General features: G+C 47.0%; 1 protein-coding gene across 3 annotated transcripts in view; it reads right to left on the minus strand.

Moving 5' to 3' along the window:
• The window catches only part of CLSTN1 (calsyntenin 1), a 108,666-nt gene that overhangs the window by 46,932 nt on the left and 36,967 nt on the right, over positions 1 to 24,767 (minus strand). For all 3 annotated transcript variants that reach the window (XM_032300318.1, XM_032300319.1, XM_032300317.1), the window contains exon 2: positions 5,424 to 5,546. In XM_032300318.1, the coding sequence (XP_032156209.1) occupies positions 5,424 to 5,546 (123 nt within the window). The remainder of the gene's footprint in view (positions 1 to 5,423; positions 5,547 to 24,767) is intronic.

Consider the following 24,767-nt stretch of genomic DNA (forward strand, 5'->3'; position numbering starts at 1 on the left):
AAGGAGGGAGGGAGGGAGGGAGGGAAGGAAGGAAGGAGGGAGGGAGGTAGGGAGGGAGGGAAGGAAGGAGGGAGGGAGGGAAGGAAGGAAGGAAGGAAGGAGGGAGGAAGGGAGGGAAGGATGTAAGGAGGGAGGGAAGGAGGGAGTGAGTGTGGGAGGAAGGGAGAGAGGGAGGAAAGGAGGGAGGGAGGGAGGGAAGGACGTAAGGAGGTAGGGAGGTCAGAAAGGAGGGAGGGAAGGAGGGAGGGAAGGAGGAAAGGAAGGAGGGAGGGAGGGAGGCAATGAAGGAGGGAGGAAGGGAAGAGGGGTGATGGCAGCAGGGCAGGTACTCCCTTCCTTCCATGCAGCTGCCCACTCCTCCAACAGAGGGACAGCAACCCCACGCTTCAGTCAAGAGGCTCAGCTGCACTCCGGTGTGTATACTAAAGGACTAAAAACCTATGTCCACACAAAGACCTGCACAGGAATGCTCACAGCAGCATAATCCGTAAGAGCCAAAAAGTAGAAGCAACCCAAATGTCCATCAGTGGATGAACAGAGAAACAAAATGTGGTCTATCCATAGAATGAAATATTATCCAGCAACAAAACAGTAATGAGGGGCTGCTGGACACCTCACATGGGTCAACTGTGAAACCATTAGTGAGGCGCCCATCACAAAAAGCCACATAGTGCATTTGCATGATTATCCAGAATAGATCACTGTATGGTGGCTGCCAGGGCTGGGGAGTGGAGGAGACTGAGGGGTGACTGCTACTTGGTGCAAGGCTTTCTTTTTGGGGTGATGAAAATGTTCTGGAGTTAGACAGTGGTTGACATGTGCATGGTTTCTGGAACATTCTAAAACTCAGTGAGCTATACACTTTAAAAGGGTGATTTTTGTGGTATATGAATTATCCCCAAAAAAGAAAAAATATTATATAAGAATAACTGTGCTTCCCCCATGAAAATCTCCAAAAGGAAAATACTAACTTATCTATCCATTATGGCAAATACAACCAGTTACCACTATGGCTTAGATTTAAAGCACTTCTCTATATAGTTAAAATATCACAACATATAATTTTTATACATCACTAAAAAAAATCACCTGAGAATCTCTAAAAACATAAACCTGTGTATTATTTCATCTAGAATATACTGTTTGAAAAATATACAGTAAAACTAAATACAATAAAAAAAGTATTTCATTGGTAAGACTTTTTCCTTCTAAATTAACACTCGATGGACATTTCCTTTCCTTCTTCCTTGTGAACTTCCTGCAGTTACCGAAAGAGGTAAGGATGGAGAGAGGGAAGGAAGGAGGGAGGGAGGGAGGGAGGAAAGGAGGGAGGGAAGGAGGGAGGGAGGGAGGGAGGGAGGGAAGGAGGGAAGGAGGGAGGGAGAGAAGGAGGGAGGGAGGGAAGGAGGGAGGGAGGGAAGGAAGGAGGGAGGGAAGAAAGGAAGAGAGAGAAGGGAAGGAGGGAGGGAGGAAAGGAGGGAGGGAAGGAGGGAGGGAGGGAAGGAAGGAGGGAGGGAAGAAAGGAAGAGAGAGAAGGGAGGGAAGGAGGGAGGAAAGGAGGGAGGGAAGGAGGGAGGGAGGGAAAGAAGGAGGGAGGGAAGGAGGACTATGGCAGCAGGGCAGGTGTAGTCCCATCATCACAGCGGGCAGCCGTACCGCCTGGGCTGGAGACCTGCCTCTGCACCCAACCAGCTACACACTCAGGGCAACAGCTTAACTATTTTGTGCTTCCACTTCCTGCCTTTAATGAAGAAAAACGTATTTATCCCTTATGGTTACTAAGGATTAAATACAAATTTATATTTATAAAGCACTTAAGAGTAGTGCCTGGGACATTGCTACACGTGCTTTGAAAGTGCATGTATTATTGGCCAAGCGTGGTAGCTCACGCCTATAATCCCAGCACTTTGGGAGACCAAGGTGGGCGGATCACCTGAGATCAGGAGTTCAAGACCATCCTAGCCAACATGGTGAAACCTCGTCTCTACTAAAAATACAAAAATCAGCCGGGCACGGTGGCTCAAGCCTGTAATCCCAGCACTTTGGGAGGCCGAGGCGGGTGGATCACGAGGTTGTACTGCCTTACAGCAGTAAAAAACTTCAGATATTAGTTGAAATGATCATCTCTTAAAATAAGCCCATGGTGTCTCACGCCTATAATCCCAGCACTTTGGGAGGCCTAGGCGGGTGGATCACAAGGTCAAGAGATAGAGACCATCCTGGTCAACATGGTGAAACCCCATCTCTACTAAAAATACAAAACATTAGCTGGGCATGGTGACATGTGCCTATAATCCCAGCTACTCAGGAGGCTGAGGCAGGGGAATTGCCTGACACCAGGAGGCGGAGTTTGCGGTGAGCCAAGATTGCGCCATTGCACTCCAGCCTGGGTAACAAGAGCGAAACTCCGTCTCAAAAAAAAAAAAAAAAATACAAAAATCAGCTGAGGTATGATGGTGGGCACTTGCAATCCCAGCTAACAGGAGGCTGAGGCAGGAGAACTGCTTGAACCTGGGAGACACAGGTTGCCATGTGCCAGGACTGTGCCACCACACTCCAGCCTGGGTAACAGAGCAAGACTCCATTTCAAAAATAAAACAAAATAAGGCCGGGGGCGGTAGCTCATGCCTGTAATTCCAACACTTTGGGAGGCTCAATCTCGAGGCAGATTGCCTGAGGCCAGGAGTTTAAGACCAGCCTAGCCAACATGGTGAAACCTGTCTCTACTAAAATTACAAAAATTAGCCAGCTGTGGTGGCACACAACTTAGTCCCAGCTACTCAAGAGGCTGAAGCAGGAGAATAGCTTGAACTTGGGATGTGGAGGCTACAGTGAGCCGAGATTGCGCCACTGTACTCCAGCCTGTGCGGACAGAGACAGGTTGTCTCAAAAAAAAAAAAAAAAAAAGATCTATCCAGCACTCTATACTGCACCCACAAGGAGGAACTGCATATAACACAGTGTGCACAGTGTGTGCATGCACGCAGTGATGCACCACAGAACAATGGTTCAAGCAGCGACGGACTGCACGCACCACAGTGCTGTACTGAGATACCATACATCACGCCATCGTAGTTTGCATTAGTAAACTCCATGGCGTCCACGCAATGACAAAATCACCTAATAATACATTTCTCAAAATATCTCCGTCATTAAGCGATGTATGACTCTATATGGACATATACAAACACACACACACACAAAAAAACTAGTTAGTTACAGAGAAGACCAACATGCAATGCTAAAAATGGATTTTAAATCTCGGGGAAAGGCTGGGTGCAGTGGCTCACACCTGTGAGCACTTTGGGAGGCCAAGGCGGGCAGATCACGAGGTCAGGAGTTCGACACCAGCCAGTGTGAGACCAGCCTGGGCAACGTGACGAAACCCCGTCTCTATTAAAAATACAAAAATTAGCTGGGCGTGGTGGCACACGCCTGTAATCCCAGCTACTCAGGAGGCTAAGGCAGGAGAATTGCTTGAGCATGGGAGGGGGAGGTTGCAGTGAGCAGAGATTTTGCCGCTGTACTCCAGCCTGGGCAATAGAGCAAGACTCTGTCTTGGGGAAAAAAAACTGGAGGAAAAAGAAAAAATAGTGACTCCCGCAACTGGGCAAATGCTGTGTGTGTGTTCACAACACAGGGTGCTGTCTCTATCCTTTTCATCAGATTTCTCGCTGAAAATCAACAAACATGCAAAACAACTTGGGAGGCTCTAGCTTTTTTTTTTTTTTTGAGACACAGAGTCTCTCTCTGTCACCCAGGCTGGAATGCAATGGTGCGATCTTGGCTCACTGCAACCTCCGCCTCCCGGGTTCAAGCAATTCTCCTGCCTCAGCCTCCTGAGTAGTTGGGGTTACAGGTGCACGCCACCACACCCAGCTAATTTTTTTGTATTTTTAGTAGAGATGGGGTTTCCTTGTGTTAGCCAGGATGGTCTCAATCTCCTGACCTCATGATTCTACCGCCTCAGCCTCCCAAAGTGGGCGGCTCTATCTTTATAGCACAAGCTGGTTCATGAGTGACTGTGCTGAAAATGTGGTGCTTAAACAGAATGAACAAACTCATATTTATTTCCCTCAACTTACTATTATACAATTAACATATGTTTGATACAAGTTGTCCCTAAGCAAACAGAACTTTTTTTTTTTTTTTTTTTTTTGAGATAGTCTTGCTCTGCCACCAAGCTAGAGTGCAGTGGCCCGATCTCAGCTCACTGCAGCCTCAGCCTCCCAAGTAGCTGGGACTACAGGTGCACGCCACCACGCCAAGCTAATTTTTGTATTTTTAGTACCGACAGGGTTTCATCATATTGGCCAGTATCATGTTGATCTCTTGACCTCGAGATCTGCCCGCCTAGGCCTCCCAAAGTGCTGGCATTACAAGTGTGAGTCACCACACCCGGCCCAGAACACTCTTTAATATGAGAAGTTTTTGTTTGTTTTGTTTTTTGTGATGTGGTCTTGCTCTGTTGCCCAGGCTGAAGTGCAGAGGTGCAATCACAACTCACTGCAGCCTCCAACTCCTGGACTCAAGTGATCCTCCTGCCTCAGCCTCCCACAGTGCTGAGATTACAGGTGTGAGTCACCATGCCCAGCCATACAAGAGCAGATCTGATCTGGAAAAATATGTGAAAACAACTCTCTAACAATTAACTTTACAAGGTCAATTCTAACCCCCAGGCAGAAAAAAGGTGACATAGCCCATTCTCTACCAATTAAGGACCCAACGTGAAGCCAGAACAGCTCTGATTTGGACAGTGTTCTTAAATGTTAGCAATGTAGATGGTTATTATGGTATGAAAATCTTCACAGTAATGCTACAAGCTTGTCTCTATGAAGACGGAGGCCACAATCTTATGAAGTAACTCAAGTTAAAAATTCACAGAAGGTAAAATCTATGCCAAAAGCATTCCTCTATAAAGACCGCTCAACTTCTTCAAATAAGTCTTCTCAAGTCATTGAAATCTAGGTAATGCAAGGAACCCCTGGCGCTCTGATTCTCTGGATCCACGCCACTCGAGGACCAGCAGGACCAGCAGGACCCGCAGCACCAGCAGCACCTAGGAGCAGTGAGGAAGGCAGAATCTCAGGTCCTCCTGGACCCGCTGTATCTACATTCCTCAGGTACTCCACATGCACACTAGCACCAAGTATGCACTGGTCTAGGTGTTACCTGGCTACACGAAGACAAAGAAAAAAATGATGTGATTAAATTCAACAGTTTGCTTTCCAATTCTAAGAACAGGTCTTTTTGTCAGCTACCCCAACTACGAAAAAGAAAAAAAACACGGTACAAAGGAGCTACAAATAACCCTCAGCTATAGAGACACTTCCAGAAAGGCTCTGCATAATCCAAATGGGGTGTGCAGGATGCTCCCTGTCCAGGCCAGATTTGTCAAGAGTCAATGAAAACCCCGTTCGTACCTGCAAAACGCAGAGGTGCATCTTTGTCCAGGGCGATGAGCGGGGGGTCCAGGAGCACCGTGTTGTCATTCTCTGTGACTATGCCGTGGTAGGTAGGCTCCAACCAGGGCTTGTGCTTGTTAACTGCATTCAAAACAAAAAAAGAAGATAGATGAGGTTAGAAGTATTATTTTCAACTCCACTGCTTTTGAAGACATACATCTATTATTAACATAATAAAACTCTCAGGCTTGAAGGCAATGCTCATAGTTCTGTTGCAAAATTTGGTATGAAGATCCAAATGAGATGCAGTTCTAAATTCCAGAGTAAGTTACTGTAGAAATTATCTAAATCCATGAAGCAACCAGAAATAAGAAATAAATTGCTCTAGAAATCGAGAAAAGAAGGACTGATGGCTACAAGCAAACTACCTCTGTTTTTAGCCTATCACAGAAAAGTTACAAAGAAAGATATTTTCATTTCTTTATGATTTTTTGAGAGAGAGCCTTCCTCTGTCACCCACGCTGGAGCACAGTGGTGCAATCATGGCTCACTGCAGCCTTAACCTCCCAGACTCAGGTGATCCTCCCACCTCGGCCTCCCAGGTAGCTGGGACTATGCCTGTGCGCCACCACACTTGACTAATTTTTTTTACTTTTTGTACAGACAGGGTTTCACCATGTTGCCCAGACTGGTCTTGAACTCCTGGGCTCAAGTGATCCACCTGTCTTGGCCTCTCAAAGTGCTGGGATTATAGGCATGAGCCATCACACCTGACCCCAATATTAATCTTTTCTTTTTTTTTTTTTTTTTTTTTTTCCTGTTTCGCAGGCTGGAGTATAGTGATACAATCTCAGCTCACTCACTCATTAAGCCACCACACCCAGTTGCCCCATATTAATTTTAAATTCTTATTACAAACAATAATGTAAAGCAAAGATGCAAAATACAACAAAGTATTAACTAAATTTGGCCAAGTGCAGTGGCTCATGCTTATCTCAGTACTTTGGGAGGCTGAGGTGGGCAGATCACAAGGTCAGGAGTTTAAGACCAGCCTCACCAACATGGTGAAATCCCGTCTCTACTTAAAAAAACAAAATGCAAAAATTAGCCAGGCACTGTGGTGTGAGCCTGTAATCCTAGCTACTCCTGAGGCTGAGGCAGGAGAATCGCTTGAGCCCAAGAGGCAGAGGTTGCAGTGAGCCGAGATGGCGCCACTGCACTCCAGCCTAGGCGACAGAGGGAGAGACTATCTCAAAAAAAAAAAAAAAAAATCATCCACTTTGGAGTCAGCCTTGGGATCCAATTCTAGCCTCCCTCTATTATGAGCTGTGTGACCTTGAGCACATTAACTTATTACCAGAAATGGGTCCTGATTCAGCCCCCAAGAAGTTCTTGGACTTCACACGATAAGAATCCAAGGCAAGTCCACAGAGTAAAGTGAAAGCAAGTTTATTAAGTGAGTAAAGAAAGAATGGCTACTCCATAGGCAGAGCAGCCCTGAGGGCTGCTGGTCAGCTATTTTTATGGTTAATTCTTGATTATATGCTAAACAAAGGGTGGATTATTCACAGAGTTTTCCAGAAAGGTGTGGGAAATTCCCAAAACAGGTTTCCTCCTGCTTTTGGACCACATAGAGTAACTTCCTGAGGGTGCCATGGCATTTGTAAACTGTAAGGTGCTGTGGGAGGATATATAGTGCTAATGCATGTAATTAACATATAATGAGCAGTGAGGATGACCAGAAGTTACTTTCCTCGGCTTCTTTATGGCAAACTGTTTTATAAGCAGGGTTTGTGACCTGTGTCTGTGCTGATCTCCTATCTCATCCTGTGACTTCGAATGCCTTAACCTCCTAGGAATGCAGCCCCATCGATCTCAGCCTTATTTCACCCAGTCCCCTACTCAAGATGGAGTCGCTCTGGTTCAAATGCTTCTGACAAACTGATCTCTTCACCTCAACTTCCTCGTTTGCAAACCAGGGACACCCCCACCCTCCTCACCGTGAGGGCCTGGATCACTGGAGAAGGGCTATCTTGTCCCTTCTGGACTAGGACTCGACGAGAACTGCTACTTTTGCTTTTCTGGCCACTGCTGACTTCACTTCCCTGAGAAGATGATCATTTAGCCCCTGTCCACTTTGCTTTGCCTGGGGCTTGGCTCCGAGGAGTGTTGACCTCAGATATCCTCCTGGTGGCCATGAATCCCTCCCTGAGCCCACAGTATCTTCACACACACACTGGGGGGCGCTGTCCCACAGCTCAAACCTTCCCATTTTCCTTGTATGTTCACCCTAAGACGGTTAACAGCTTCCATTATGGTAACCTCAGGGTATGAATGAACCAGCAGATTCCTCAATTAAGCTGATCTGAAAACACAGAAAGAACTGGCTTGAAAACTTTGTTTCCAAGTAGACGGGGCCTACTTATTCAATGAACCACTCAGGTTCTGTAACTGTGAGTCAATCCAGAAGGATCTTCACAGGACATTCCAGGATGTGATGCGACCTTTGCTGTTACCTGTCCTTTCCCCAGTGGGTCACATTGGGCTGGGCGGGGGCTCATGCTCATGTGTAAGGCTCAGAGTAGGTGTGGGAAGGTTTGCATCTGGAAGAAAGACCAGATCAAATCTGTCTCCCGTTTTTCTTTAATTTGAGATGAAGTCTTGCTCTGTCACCCAGGCTGGAGTGCAATGGCTCAATATTGGTTCACTGCAACCCCCGCCTCCCAGGTTCAAGCAATTCTCCTGCCTCAGCCTCCCGAGTAGCTGGGATTACAGGCGCTTGCCACCACACCCGGATAATTTTTGTATTTTTAGTAGAGATGGGGTTTCACCATGTTGTCCAGGCTGGTCTACAAACTCCTGACCTTGGGATCCACCCACCTGGACCTCCCAAAGTGCTGGGATTACAGGGTGGGCCACTGCGCCCAGACGCTGCCTCCTAATTAATGAAACATTTACCAGACATTTACACACACCACAGCCAACCTAACAGCAAATCCTGCCTTCACTTTCTGAATAAATCCAGACCCTGGGGAGTCATTGTTTAATGGGTATAAAATTTCACTTCTGTGGCATGAAAGGGATTTGGGGACTGGCTGCACAACAGTGCAAATGTACTTAACGCTACTGAGCTGCGCGCTTCAAAATGGTAGAGATGAGAAAATTTTGTTGCATTTTACAATTTTGTAAAAAAATCTACATACAAACACGGACACAGCCATTTCCTATCCTCCTCCTGCTCACCTGAAGGGTCACAAAAGCCAAGTCACCAGCCTCCCTGTGCTTATCCCGGCACTCACTCGGCAGCCAGAGGGAACCTTCTACAGCCATGGGTCTTCAACTTTGGGGTCTCAGAACCTCTGCACACCAAAAAGTTACTGAAGGCTCCAAACAGCTTTTGTTTATGTCGGTTGGTCAGTCAGTCAATTACCTATTGTCAGACACAGTGAACTCCAAGTTTCTCTTCAAAGAATCAGTATGTCGGTATGTTCAGTTCTTTGTCCTGCACTTTAAAGTTTAACTTCCTTGTCGTTTCGGTAAACAGTCTTTTCCACCAGTGCTAATCAGCAGTTCATATCTGTTCCCCGGCCCCCTGCCCCGTCCTGACCCATCCCCGTCACCTGCTTTGCCCTGTATTTTGTTGTTGCTGTTGTTTGGGGTTTTTTTTTTTTTTTTTTTGAGATGGAAGTCTCATTCTGTTGCCCAGGCTGGAGTGGAACGGCATCCTGCTCTGGCGACCTGCTCTGACCTCTCCTGTAACTGTCCTTCCCGCCAAACTACCCACCGGGCCACCCTGGCTGGTACCCCTGCTCCCTTTAAAATAGCCAATCAGAGGCCGGGCGCGGTGGCTCAAGCCTGTAATCCCAGCACTTTGGGAGGCCGAGGCGGGTGGATCACGAGGTCAACAGATCGAGACCATCCTGGTCAACATGGTGAAACCCCGTCTCTACTAAAAATACAAAAAATTAGCTGGGCATGGTGGCGCGTGCCTGTAATCCCAGCTACTCAGGAGGCTGAGGCAGGAGAATTGCCTGAACCCAGGAGGCGGAGGTTGCGGTGAGCCGAGATCGTGCCATTGCACTCCAGGCCTGGGTAACATGAGTGAAACTCCGTCTCCAAAAAAAAAAAAAGCCAATCAGAATTAGACTAAACTGTGCGGTCTAACCCTAGCCAATGGGGGAAAACACAGCTGCAGGGGCGACCTCCGTCAGGAATAAGTACCCCTTCCCCTCCTTGTCCAGGCGTGCTCGCCATTGTTCCATCTGTGAGCTGCACCATTCTATAGAAGTAAACTGGCTTGCACCATTCTATAGAAGTAAACTGGCTTGCAATTTACTTTACTTTCTTTCTTTCTTTTTTTTTTTTTTTTTTTTTTGACGGGGTTTTGTTTTGTTTCCCAGGGAGGGAGTGCAATGGCACGATCTCGGCTCACCGCAACCTCCGCCTCCTGGGTTCAGGCAATTCTCCTGCCTCAGCCTCCTGAGTAGCTGGGGCTACAGGCACGCGCCACCATGCCCAGCTAATTTTTTGTATTTTTAGTAGAGACGGGGTTTCACCATGTTGACCAGGATGGTCTCGATCTCTTGACCTCGTGATCCACCCGCCTCGGCCTCCCAAAGTGCTGGGATTACAGGCTTGAGCCACCGCGCCCGGCTACTTTCTTTCTTTCTTTTTTTTTTTTGAGACTTGAGTTTCGCTCTTGTAGTCCAGGATGGAGGGCAATGGCGCAATCTCGGCTCACGGCAACCTCCGCCTCCTGGGTTCAAGCACTTTGGGAGGCCGAGGCAAGCAGATCACTTGAGGTCAGGAGCTCAAGGCCAGCCTGGCCAATATGGTGAAATCCTGACTTTACTAAAAATACAGAAATTAGCCAGACATGGTGGCACACAGCTCCAGTCCCAGCTACTCGGGAGGCTGAGGCAGAAGAATCACTTGAACCCGGGAGGCAGAGGTTGCAGTAAGCCAAGATCTTGCCACTGCACTCCAACCTGGGCAACAGAGCGAGATTATGTCTCAAATAAAAAAAAAAAAAAAAAAAAAAAGAGAGAGAATTTTAATACTTATTAATTCATTTAAAAACCAAACACATTATATAATACAGTCACATAAATCATATTTTTTTGAAAACAAAGCGTACTAAGAAGAGTGACAACAGTTTTACATTTTTGCAAATCTTAGTTGTCTTTCACAGAAGACACCTGGGTTCTCGTCCCTACCCCCCGCCCCCACTGCACTCAGCATGCTGCCTTGCTACCCTTCATGTAGCCTCTAGAAAATGCCACAGTGCAGCCATAAGAGGGTGAGAAAATGGCAAATAATGCATTAACATTGTTACACTTCTGCCCTCTAGCATCCTGCCAGGGTTTCAGGGACTCATTATCTCACTTGGGCTCTCTTTTCAAAAGGTCCCTCCTGCTGCGCTCACCATCCTGGCTCTGTCCCTCTGTTCCAACATCCGGGGAGACTACAGCAGGGGAGGGCACCGGAAGCCGGGGCCCAATTGCCTGGGTGGGCCCCCCCTGGGGTCTAAAGTGCCTGCAACCTCAGGACCTTCGCTTCTTCATCTATGAAGCAGGGACAGTAATAGGCCCCATCTCATAGGTCTTTGTGTGATTACATATGCAATCACAGGTCATTACACGTAAAATCTCAGAAGAGCGTCTGGCTCCCAGTAAATATCAAAAGGTGGTGGTGTTATTTCTCATCCACACACACACCGACACACACACACACACCCGCACAGACGGTGAGGAAGTGGCCTTTTCATTCTGTTTATTCCCAATACCTGGAACTATGCTTAGCACACACCCAGGAACTATTTGGGAAATGGGTGAATATACAAGAAACCTCACAGGTACAAGTCAAATCAGTGGCCCTGGCTTATGAATTCTCTCATGGAGAAGAAAGCTTTGGAGCTGGGAATTCCAAAGACACTGCGAAGATGTTTTTTAATTTTTGTTTGTTTCTCCGGGTGGTTGTGCTCGGCAAGAGAGCTTGAAAATCTAGAGGCAACAGGTCAAAAGACATCAGTCTAAAAAAGGTGAAGGTATGGAAGGTGAGATGAAGGAGGGACTTAATATGAAATCAAACCCAGACTATAAAGACCAAAACTTCAAGTGTCTTTGAAATCTGTCTTCCCCCCCGCCCAAAGTCTGATCTCAGACAAGAGATTGGTTAAGAAGAGAACACAGGGGCCGGGCGTGGTGGCTCAAGCCTGTAATCCCAGCACTTTGGGAGGCCGAGGCGGGTGGATCACGAGGTCAAGAGATCAAGACCATCCTGGTCAACATGGTGAAACCCCATCTCTACTAAAACTACAAAACATTAGCTGGGCATGGTGGCGCGTGCCTGTAATCCTAGCTACTCAGGAGGCTGAGGCAGGAGAATTGCCTGAACCCAGGAGGCGGAGGTTGCAGTGAGCCGAGATCGCGCCATTGCACTCCAGCCTGGGTAACAAGGGTGAAACTCTATCTCAAAAAAAAAAAAAAAGAAGAAGAGAACACAGGCGGCTATGCACGGCGCCTTCTCCTGCAACCCTCCCTGGGACAGCACAGGGTCGGCTACAGGAGCGGCATGTGAGGCTGCCTGTGAGAGCTTCACGCACAGTCTGCACCAGCACTGGGTCTGAGGGATCCCTGAGAGAATAACTGGACTTTGCAATCAGGTTGGACATTTTCTCTAACCACTGAAATGTAACAGATTTTCCAGATAGCTTTTTTGCTTTTTTTTTTTTTTTTTTTTTTTTTGGTTTTTGTTTTTTTGAGACGGAGTTTCACTCTTGTTGCCCAGGCTGGAGTGCAAATGACACGATCTCGGCTCACTGCAACCTCCACCTCCTGAGTTCAAGCAATTCAAGCAATTCTCCTGCCTCAGTCTCCCAAGTAACTGGAATTACAGACATGCATCACCACGCTTGGCTAATTTTTTTGTATTTTGAGTAGAGACAGGTTTTACCATGTTGGCCAGGCTGGTCTCGAACTCCTGACCTCAGGTGATTCACTCGCCTCAGCCTCCCAAAATGCTGGGATTAAAGGCATGAGCCACTGCGTCTGGCCTCCAATCTTTCATTTTAATGCAAAAATTGTTAGTTCAAGTTGCTGTTAATAACAATATTTGATTCCAATTTGGGTTCATACTTTAAGGCTTTATTAATAAATTACAAGCATTATAAATACTAAAACTGGCCGGGCGCGGTGGCTCACGCCTGTAATCCCAGCACTTTGGGAGGTCGAGGCGGGTGGATCACGAGGTCAAGAGATCGAGACCATCCTGGTCAACATGGTGAAACCCCGTCTCTACTAAAAATGCAAAAAATCAGCTGGGCATGGTGGCACGTGCCTGTAATCCCAGCTACTCAGGAGGCTGAGGCAGGAGAATTGCCTGAACCCAGGAGGCGGAGGTTGCGGTGAGCCAAGATCGTGCCATTGCACTCCAGCCTGGGTAACAAGAGCGAAACTCTGTCTCAAAAAAAAAAAAAAAAAATACTAAAACTAAAGATTATTCTAATATTTGAATCCATAAAACTCCTGACACTTAAACTAAATGAATTTATGTCTTTATTTAACCCAACGGGGATGTAAAAATACCAGGCAGAGCACACTGCAGAAAACCCACGATGAGTAGTGACCTAAAACGTGTGCTCTGCAGCCCGAATGGAAAGGCCTCCGGCTGAAAATGGCTCAGGGCTCAATGGGAAAATAACTGTGTCACTATGTTCCCAGTATTCCAATTTTATAATTCAAATTTTCTAAATCGCTCTTAAGCTGGCAGTAGAATGAAGAGATCTGGCCAGTTCCAAAGACTGGACTTTTTAAATATTTAATGAGCGACATTTTCAATATTTCATCACATTCAATTTGCATTATAAAACATTTATAGAAACAAGTGACTGATGTTTCTGTCATCATCACAAAGAAATGGCAAAGACAAGAGACTACTGGCCGCAAGTCCAGGAACATGTCACGTGTGTCGAAAGTCTAAGCCCAATTCATTTCATCACATTCTAGGATGTTTTAAAAAACTAAACTGTTTCTCCCACCTCCCTCGGCCTCAGTCATGTTGAGCAGCAGAGGCGCCAGGGTGGCTGTGGCGGCGAATCTGAATGCGACGCGGGAGACCGTAGACTGGACGCTGAATAAACTGTGTGTTGTGCACCTGCCTTTTGACTTTGAGCCATCACATGAGGTGTGGAATTTTCCACTGTGGCGTCATGTCAGTGCGTAAAAAGTTTCCGATTTTGGAGCATTTCACATTGCAGATTTTGGGATCGGAAGTGTTCTACCTGTACTAATCACATGTTCTGCTTGAGATTTCAAGAACTTTGAATACTGGCTTAGATATGGAAACTCCATCTATTTGTGTACAGCTTGGTGAACAAGGAATTAACCCAGAAGCTTTATCATCAGTTATTACAGAGCTTTACGAAGCTGAAGCACTAAAGGCAACTGAAAATACGACAAGCTGACTTTGTGGAGAAATTCTGATGAGATGTCAGGCTCTGCAAGAGGATTTGAAGGCTGCATTGTGGTTGAGAATGTACAGTGAAATTACTGCATGCAGCAGTGTAGAAAAATTCTTTTTAAAATAATTCTAAAACCATAGCTTTATAAATCAGTGGAAAGTGGCTTACAGAGAGAACTACCCGATAGATGTGTTTACATCACAACGTATTCACTTTTTTTTTTTTTTTTTTGATGGAATTTCGCTCTTGTTGCCCAGGCTGAACTGTAATGGCACAATCTCGGCTAACTGCAACCTCCACCTCCCGGGTTCAAGCGATTCTCCTGCCTCAGCCTCCCGAGCAGCTGGCAGTACAGGCATATGCCACCACGCCTGGCTAATTTTGTATTTTTAGTAGAGACGGGGTTTCTCCGTGTTGGCCAGGCTGGTCTCCAACTCCTGCCCTCAGGTGATCCGCCCACCTCAGCCTCCCAAAGTGCCGGGATTATAGGCGTGAGCCACCGTGCTTGGTCTTATTCACTGTTTTTAAACAGCTCTAATGCTTTGGCATTGCTGTGTTCATATGCATGTGTTCCTTATTTACAGCTCTGATAGCTGTAATTTTCTAAGCAGTCTGTCTATCACATGTGCGTATCTGCTGTGCCTGGCTGAAGCACAGTGGAACCCATCAGTAGTAATGTGTAGTCGTTATGACTTGTTGGCATTTCCATTATAAACTTTAATTTTGAACTGTTTATGCATTATAACTGTGGATTTGTATTGTATTGGGCTGAAAGCTGACAGGATTTCAGCCACCATTTGTGAACTTTTACTGAGATTCATTATGTATATCAGAATCTTGCTTTTAAAATAAAATCATGGAAAACACTTATTGTAATCTGCTCTTTATCAAAGAAGACTTAGTTTTTTAAACAGTTTGTTGGGCAGCTAATATTGTGAACCGGGTCATTTTTGTATTGAGTAAAAAATAAACTTTTTTTTTTTTCTTTTTTGAGACGGAGTTTCACTCTTGTAACCCAGGCTGGAGTGCAATGGTGCAATCTCGGCTCACCGCAACCTCCGCCTCCTGGGTTCAGGCAATTCTCCTGCCTCAGCCTCCTGAGTAGCTGGGATTACAGGCACACGCCACCATGCCCAGCTAATTTTTTGTAGTTTTAGTAGAGACGGGGTTTCACCATGTTGACCAGGATGGTCTCGATCTCTTGACCTTGTGATCCACCTGCCTTGGCCTCCCAAAGTGCTGGGATTACAGGCGTGAGCCACCACGCCCGGCCAAAAATAAACTTTTAGGAACGCGGACTTTAAAACTAATGACAATGCTCAGGTTAGTATTTCATGTAATTTGAATCATTTATATCTGATGAGAATGTTTTCTTAAAGTTTTACACCCTATAAACAGAGGCCTAAAGAGATGTGTAAAATGAAACATAGCAAACATGCAAAATTCTGGCTTCCTTTTATTACAGAAAAGTCATGTGAGTGCTTACCTAATAAATCTTAAATGGTTATTTTATAAATTATTGGATGGGTGATGTGTTTCAAAAAAGAACAAACGAAACTTTGAAGAGTATAGTATTAATTAAGAATAATGGAAAAGCAAAGCTGGCAATCAGACCTTCTGTAAGTACAGGCTATAGCTGGGTACACACCTATCAGCTTCGGATATGACTCATTTGTTAGGGTTACGGTAGACATTAATCATTAGAAATAATTTTTGTCTTGTTTTGAGACGGAGTCTTCCTCTGTTTTGTTTTGAGACTGAGTCTTGCTCTGTCACCAGGCTTGAGTGCAGTGGCACGATCTCACTCACCACAACCTCCCACTCCCTCATTCAAGCGATTCTCCTGCCTCAGGCTTCCAAGTAGCTGGGACTACAGGCACGCGCCACCATGCCCAGGTAAATTTTGTATTTTTAGTAGAAACGGGGTTTCACCATGTTGGCCAGGATGGTCTCGATCTCCTGACCTCGTGATCTGCCGGCCTCGGCCTCCCAAAGTGCTAGGATTACAGGCATGAGCCAACCGGGAGCCCGGCCAGAAATGATTTTTTTTTTTTTTTTTTTTTTGAGGCAGAGTTTCACCCTCGTTACCCAGGCTGGAGTGCAATGAATGGCGCGATCTCGGCTCACCACAACCTCCGCCTCCTGGGTTCAGGCAATTCTCCTGCCTCAACCTCCTGAGTAGCTGAGATTACAGGCACGCGCCACCATGCCCAGCTAATGTTTTGTATTTTTAGTAGAGACGGGGTTTCACCATGTTGGCCAGGATGGTCTCGATCTCCTGACCTCGTGATCCACCCGCCTCGGCCTCCCAAAGTGCTGGGATTACAGGCTTGAGCCACCGTGCCCGGCCTAAATGATTTGATTTTTAAGTCAAAATGAAAACAATACAACAGTCAACTTAAGGGTTAACATAAACATAAGCCATGCTGCCCCAGCACATCCCAACGCTGTGGGCTAAAGAAAGGCTGGACCCAGGCCAGGCACGGTGGCTCACATGTGTAATCCTAGCACTTTGGAGGCCAAGGCAGGCAGATCACCTGAGGTCAGGAGTTCAAGACCAACCTGGCCAACATGGTGAAACCCCATCTCTACTAAAAATACAAAAATTAGCCAGGCACGGTGGCACATGCCTATAATCCCAGCTACCCAGGAGGCTGAGGCAGGAGAATCGCTGGAACCCGGGAGGCAGAGGCTGCAGCGAGCCAAGATGGCGCCATTGCACTCCAGCCTCAGTGATGGAGCAAGACTCTGTCTCAAAAATAAAAAAAAAAAAGGCCGGGCACAGTGGCTCACGCCTATAATCCCAGCACTTTGGGAGGCTGAGGCGGATGGAACACAAGGTCAAGAGATCGAGACCATCCTGGTCAACATGGTGAAACCCCGTCTCTACTAAAAACACAAAAATTAGCTGGGCATGGTGGCGCACGCCTGTAGTCCTAGCTACTCGGGAGGCTGAGGCAGGAGAATTGATTGAACCCAGGAGGCAGAGGTTGCGGTGAGCTGAGATGGTGCCATTGCACTCCAGCCTGGGTAACAAGAGCAAAACTCCTTCTCAAAAATAAATAAATAAATAAAAATTTAAAAAAAATTTTTTTAAAGGCTGGACCTGTGCCCAAGTCTCACAAGTAGCAGACTCTAGCAGGTTGGCTCCAGAGCCCAGATGCCAACCAAGGGCACTAGATTGGGTCTGATGTCAACCCAGTACACGAACCGTTCCTTTCCGGTTTATTCACTTATACAGATGGTTCCCCATGTACAGTGGTTCAACTTAGGATCCTTTTTCGACTTTACGATGGGTTTATCAGAACACAACCTGAGTGTAAGTAGAGAAGCCTTTGTAACTAGAAATCCACTGTTTCTAGCCAGGTACAGTGGCTCACACCCATAATCCCAACACTTTAGGAGGCCCAGGTAGGAGGATTGCTTGAGACTAGAAGTTCAAGACCAGCCCGGGTGACACAGTACGACCTTGTCTCTACATAACAATGTTTAAAAAAATTAGGCTGGCTGCAGTGGCTCACGCCTGTAATCTCGAGCCTGGGAGGTAGTGGTTGCAATGAGCAGATTGCACTACTGGCACTCCAAAAAGGTGGCACATGCCTGTAGTCCCAGCTATTTGGGAGGCTGAGACAGGAGGAAGACATGAGCCCACGGGTTCGAGGCTCCCATGAGCCGAGATCTCATCACTGTACTCCAGCCTCAGGGAAAGCAAGACTATCTCTAAGGAAAAAAGAAATCCGCTATTTCCAAACAAGAGTGTGGTATGTGCTTCTTATCATGACATGTTGGTCACATCTGCCCTTAAATAACAACAGCTAAATATTTCAAGACACTGTTGGCACCTCACCTATAAATCCTAGATGATGTTACATGTTTCATTTGCAAGTTCAACTTTTAACCTTGGTCAATCATAAGAACCTGCAATTAAGAAACACTGCCAGCAGGTGGCGACAGGTGCCCTTACATGCTCCAAGTTCTCAGGCTTTGATTTTTAAATCCTGCCACTTTCCAAAGGCGAGCTAGCAGGCCCTTGTGAAAGATGACACACATAGAAAAGTGTCTTAGACTATATATTTAAAGTCTCCAGCTGATTCTTTTATTCCTCAAATAAGTATTTGGAACAGGTAAAATATTCTCAGTTTTAAAATCAAAATATAAAATGGCATTCTCTCTGGGTCTCTAATTATTGTTCCCAGTCATAAATTCTTTTTTTTTTTTTGAGTCTTACCCTGTCACCCAGGCTGGAGTGCAATGAAACTACCATGTGCACCACGATGCCTGGCTAATTTTTGTATTTTTAGTGGAGACAGGGTTTCACCATGTTGGCCAGCTGGTCTCAAACTCCTGACATCAGGTAATCCGCCATGCCCAGCTTATTTTGTATTTTTAAAAAGTGGAGAAGGGGCTTCATTACGTTGTCCAGACTGGTCTTGAACTCCTGACCTCAGGTGATCCGGCCGCCTCAGCCTCCCAAAGTGCTGGGATTATAGGTGTAAGCCACCGCACCCAGCCAATAAATTCTTCTATTAATTAGAATCAGAGCATCCCTGGTTCTTCAAAACAGCTTAGTGTCAAAGGTCCTTTCAACTTCTCATAGCTACTGACAGTTTTTCTTTGTTTTGCTTTGGTTTTGGTTTTGTTTTGGTTTTCTGAGACCCAGGCTGGAGTGCAATGGCACTCCACTGTATCCTCGAAATCTTGGGCTCAGGTGATCCTCCTGCCTCAGCCTCCTGAGTAGGTAGGAGTACAGGCCCATGCCACCACCCTGGCTAATTTTTATTGTTTTTGGTTTTTTGCTAGAGACGGGGGTCTCACTTTGTTGCCCAGACTGCTCTTAAACTCCTGGGCTCGAGTGATCCACCCACCTCCAGCTCTCAAAGTGTTGGGATTACACACGGGAGCCACCACAGTGGGCCTGTTTGTTCCAACACAGCCTCCCTGAAAACCTCGTGTGCACAAGGCACGCCGTGGGGTGCTGGGTCCTTGGGGAATGCAAGTTACGGTCTGTCAGAGAAGACAGCATTATCAACCACCATCTGCATTCCAAAATTATGTGCCAGAGTGAAACCCCATCTCTACTAAAAATACAAAAATTAGCCAGGTGTGGTGGCACAGGCCTGTGATCCCAGCTACTCGGGAGGCTGGGGTAGGTGAATTGCTTGAACCCGGGAGGCAGAGGTTGCAGCGAGCAGAGATGGCGCCATTGCACTCCAGCCTGGCAATAGAGTGAGACCTCGACTAAAAAAAAAAAAAAAAAAAAAAAAAATTAGCTGGGTGTTGGTGGCACATGCCTGTAGTCTCAGATATTGGGAAGGGTGAGGTGGGAGGACCACTTGAGGCTGGGAAGCAGAGACTTCAGTGAGCCACCATGATCACTGCACTCCAGCCTAGGTGACAGAATGAGATCTAGAGAGAGGAGTGATTGACTCCATGTTGGGAACTTCATGAGGTTTTTCAAATAACAGAGACAAACGTGACAAAGTTGTCACCACTGCAAATGTGCCCACTCCCCACACTGTGCGGGAAAGTGAAGGCTCTTGGTGGAGCTGAGCCCACCCACCCGTCCACAAGGGACACGAGGTCGACTCTCCTCATAGCTTATGGGCCAAATCTAGTCACATGGCCTCACGAAGCCCAAAAGGGCAGGGCAGGGCGATTCTTTTTCTTTTTTTGAGACTGAGTCTCACTCTGTCACCCACGCTGGTGTGCAGTGGTGTGATCTTGGCTCACTGCAACATCCACCTCCTAGGTTCAAGCGATTCTCCTGCCTCAGCCTCCCGAGTGACTGGGACCACAGGTGTGTGACACCACACCCGGTTTTTTGGGTTTTTTGTGGTTTTTTTTGTATTTTCAATAGAAACAGGGTTTCACCACAAAGGCAAGGCTGGTCTGGAACTCCTGACCTCAGATGATCTGCCCTCCTCGACCTCCCAAAGTGCTGGGACTACAGGCGTGAGCCACTGGGCCTGGCCAGGGCAGAGCGATTCTACCGTGCATCTGGAAGAGCTGGGAAGCTGAGAGCAGGAGTCAGGACCACCAGAAGTATGTGTGGAGGCCTCGGGGACACCCTTAAAAGGACTACCGGGGTCTCTTAGTATGAAGGAGTCTTTTACACAGACGAAAAATACATAGACTGTATGAAGGCAGGAAAGTATATGCCTCCTCCTGTAATAAGCATGACCGGGAGATTCGTCTGGCTCAGGAGCAGGAGGAGGTGAACCTGGCCTGTAAGTGGGGACCCTGACGTCAGCATCCCTCTCTCCCCCCCAACCAACATGAGCATCCCTCTTCCGAGACACACCAGGCATGCTCTGAGCCCTGCAGGCCACCCCAGGTGCTGGAAGTTCTAATCTGAGTGGTAGGGAGGTGGGGAAGGCAGAAACCTGGAACCTGAAAGAACCTGGCGATGTGAGGATTCTGCTTCTGACCCATTCTGGGGCTGGGAGCAGACGGCTTAACTACCCTGTGCCTGTTTCCACGTTGTAAATCAGGAATATCATCAATGTCTTCCACAAACACGTTGAAAGGACCATATTGTTAAAGGACTCAAGCCAAGGGCCCACAGGTGTCTGCCACACAGACGCACAGTAACTTGTTAATAAAATAATCCTGGCTGGGCACGGTGGCTCATGCCTGTAATCCCAGCACTTTGGGAGGCCAAGGCAGGTGGATCACCTGAAGTCAGGAGTTCGAGACCAGCCTGACCAATATGGTGAAACCCTGTCTCTACTAAAAATGCAAAACTTAGCTAGGCATGGTGGCGGGCGCCTGTAGTCCCAGCTATTCACAGGAATGGCTCCTTAGCTCTGGTCCTGCCCCCATCCAGGTATTTCTAAACAATAGCTCGTGCTTGGGATTAATTTTATTCATTCATTCATTCTTTTGAGATGAAGTTTTGCTCTGTCACCCAGGCTGGAGAACACTGGTGCAATCGGCTCACTGCAATCTCTGTCTCCCAGGTTCAAGCGATTCTCCCACACAGGCATCCCAAGTAGCTGGGATTACTGGCATGCGCCACCACGCCCGGCTAATTTTTGTAGAGACAGGGTTTCACCATGTTGGTCAGGCTGGTCTCAAACTTTTGGCCTCAAGTGATCCACCCGCCTTAGCCTCCCAAAGTGCTGGGATTACAGGTGTGAGCCACCATGCCTGGCCATAAAATAGATATTTTAATCACTCTTACTATTTTTTCCAAAGACTGAACACTTCAAAACAATCTCTAGACAGATTCTGTATGCATAGGTTTAAGGATTTCTTCATTAGAATGACAAATAAAACTAATTTTAAAGTGTTGACTGAAACACCAAATATATAGCTCAAGCATGATTTAAATCAGGGTTTCTCAACAGCATGGTGGACGTTCTGGGCGATGCTTAGCTATGGGGCAGTCCCATGCATCGTGAGATGTTCAGCAGCATCCTCGCCTCATGCCCACTGGATGCCCACAGCCTCCTCCCCACACCGTGCCATGTCATTTGGGGAATGTCTGATGACATTGCCCAGGGGGCAATCCTCCTCCCCACTCCCTCGAGAAGCACTGACTTCGATCCCCATCGTAAAGGAAAACCAACATTGTCCACATGAAAATCACTTGTACACTTTAAAAGAAGCACTTTAAAAATTTGTGCATTACATTGATGTGAATTTTTTTTTTTTTTTTTTGAGTCAGGGTCTCGCTCTGTCTTACACTCCTGGGACACCCCACTCAGCCTGAATTTTTTTTTTTTTTTTTTTTTGAGACGAAGTCTGACTCTGTCAGCAGGCTGGAGTGCAATGATGCAATCTCGGCTAACTGCAACCTAAAAATTTTTGTATTTTTAGTAGAGATGGGGTTTCACCATGTCGGTCAGGATGGTCTCAATCTTCTGACCTTGTGATCCACCTACCTTGGCCTCCCAAAGTTCTGGGACTATAGGCGTGAGACATTGCGCCCGGCCTGAGGTTAATTTTTAAAATAAAAACACATTAAGGCCAGGCACAGAAGCTCATAACTGTAATCCCAGCACTTTGGGATGCTGAAGCAGGTGGATCGCTGGAGTTCAGGAGTTCAACACCAGCCTGGGCAACATGATAAAACCCTCTCTACAAAAAATAGGAAAAAATTAGCCGGGCATGGTGGTGCACGCTTGTAGTCCCAGCTACTTGTAGGAGGCTGAAGCATGAGAATCGCTTGAGCCCGGGAAGTGGAGGTTGCGGTGAGCTACGATCACACCACTGCACTCCAGACTGGGTGACAGAGCCAGACCCTGTCTCAAAACAAAAAACACACACATAATAGTGTCAAATAAACTGTCAAACTAACAGAAAACTGATTTTTCAAATAGTACGGTGAAACTTTCCCCGTATTTATTCCCTTTTCACAGGCCAAACATCATACCACATACTGCTACACACAAGGCAGCTGTCCTGTGAAAGGTGAGGCCGGGCGCAGGGACTCACGCCCATAATCCCAGCACTTTGGGAGGCCAAGGTGGGCAGATCACCTGAGGTCAGGAGTTTGAGACCAGCCTGCCCAACATGGCAAAACCCAATCTCTACTAAAAATACAAAAATTAGCTGGGTGTGTGGCGCACACCTGTAATCCCAGCTACTCGGGAGGCTGAGGCAGGAGAATTGCTTGAACCCAGGAGGCAGAGGTTGCAGGGAGCCGAGATCACTTCACTGCACTCCAGCCTGGGCAACAGAGCAAGAATTGGTCTCAAAAATAAAAAATAAAAATTAATTTTAAAAAAAGAAAGGTGAGAGCGGTTTGCAAGCTCTGCCCATCTGGATCTACCCTCTGGGTGCTCACAGGTTGGGACACCTGCCTGCCCACCACCAGGGGGTCTGTGGCTGGGCGTGAGCTCACCACTACCCAGCTCACAGGGCCTGAGAACTACACAGGACTCCTCGTGTTGGGGAGCGGAAGGCATGCATGGGGGCGTCAAGAGACAAGACCAGGGAATGAGCAGGAGCAGATCAAGGGGGAGCCCTCGTGTCCTTCGCCCTGGTGCACATCCCACCCTCAATGCTAAGGAGGAAACGAGGAGGCCAGACCCTGCATATGAGCCTCAGGTGAGAAGCCAGCAGAGCCCCAAGAACGAAATCAGGGGAGAAGAGGTGGCTGCAGGGGTGAAATGAGAAAGGAGAAGGAGCTGGGCTGAGACTGAGGTTTAGAGTCTAGACATCTCCCGCACACAGAGATGGGGCTGTCCCTAGCTACAACTGAGAGCTAAGGAGGGCAGAGAATCCAGGGGGAGGGGCTTCTATTTCCCCCTCCTTCCAACCATCCATCGGTCAAGACGCAGGTAGTCTTCCAGGTACCAAGAATACAATGGTGAATAAAACAGCCCCTGGCCTCTCAGAGCTTATGTTATGGTTGATTAAACTATTAATTTGAAACAGAGTCTGAAAAGTAATCCCCACTTCCTGTAATTCCAGCTTTTGAAAGCTTAAAGTGAGCCTGCTAACTTTTCTTCGAAATTCCAAATAAGTTTTTTTAATGTGGGAAAATACACAACATAAAAATGTACCTTCTTAACCTTGTTTAAGTGTACAGGCCAACAGCAGTAAGTACATTCACACTGCTGTCCCGCCATGACCACCACCATCCATCTCTAGAGCTCCTTTCATCTTGCAAAACTGAAAGTCTGCACCCATTAAATACTAACTTCTGGCCGGGCACAGTGGCTCACGCCTGTAATCCCAGCACTTTGGGAGGCCGAAGCAGGCAGATCACGAGGTCAGGAATTCAAGACCATCCTGGCCAACATGGTGTGATGATCACAAATATGCTTTTAAAAATTAGGATTAAAAAAAAAAAGGCAGGTGGAATTAATGTTTCTGCTGTTAAACCTGGCTTAAATTTATCATCCCCAAAGCAGAAAGACAAGTAACTGAAGATGTGTAGTTAAAGTGGCAGGACCTCCTAAAGCAAAGTTCACAACTTTTTCAGATCACAGGCTCTTCGCTCTGTCGCCCAGGCTGCAGCCTCTAACTCCTGGACTCCAGAAATCCTTCTGCCTCAGCCTCCTGAGTAGCTGGGGAGCTGCCATGTCCAGCTAGTTTTTAAATTTTTTGTAGAGAAGGGGGTCTCACTATGTTGCCCAGGCCAGTCTCAAACTCCTGGGCTCAAGCAATCCTGCCTTAGCCTCCCAAAGAGCTGGGTTTACAGGAGAGAGCCACCATGCCCAGCCCAAACCCCCTTTTCTTTCTTGAGACCGAGTCTTGCTCTTATCACCCAGGCTGGAGTGCAGTGGCACGGTCTCGGTTCACTGCAATTCCACCTCCTGGGTTCAAGTGATTCTCCTGCCTCAGCCTCCGAAGTACCTGGGATTATAGGCGCCCACTATCACACCTGGCTAATTTTTGTATTTTTAGTAGAGACAGAGTTTCAACATGTTCACCCAGCCCCAAACCCTTTTTAATTTAATCTTAAGATTTCTGGCTGGGCGCGGTAGCTTATGCCTATAATCCCAACATTTTGGAAGGCTGAAGTGGGTGGATCACCTGAGGTCAGGAGTTCAAGACCAGCCTGACCAATATGAGGAAACCACATCTCTATTAATACAAAAATTAGTCAGGCATGGTGGTGTGCACCTGTAATCCCAGCTACTCGAGAGGCTAAGGCAGGAGAATCATTTGAACCCAGGAGGTGGAGGATGTAGTGAGCCGAGATCGTGCCACTGCACTCCAGCCTGGGAAACAGAGCAAAACTCCATTTCGGGGGGTGGGGGGGAATGAACAGGCCAGGCACCAACTGAAAACATAAGCAGTACGTGTACCAGTGATGCCTGCATTCTACATCAACTTCCATCCCGAGCTTCATAAACAACTCTCACACACCCTAGCTGACAGCCTCTCTTTAATGTCACAGATGTGGTGTGGCAGCCACTCTAGCAGGGAGCCTCATGTCCACCTAC

The sequence above is a fragment of the Sapajus apella genome, unplaced genomic scaffold (genome assembly GCF_009761245.1).
Source record: "Sapajus apella isolate SASKATOON/1434 unplaced genomic scaffold, GSC_monkey_1.0 scaffold43, whole genome shotgun sequence".
Classification (NCBI taxonomy): domain Eukaryota; kingdom Metazoa; phylum Chordata; class Mammalia; order Primates; family Cebidae; genus Sapajus; species Sapajus apella.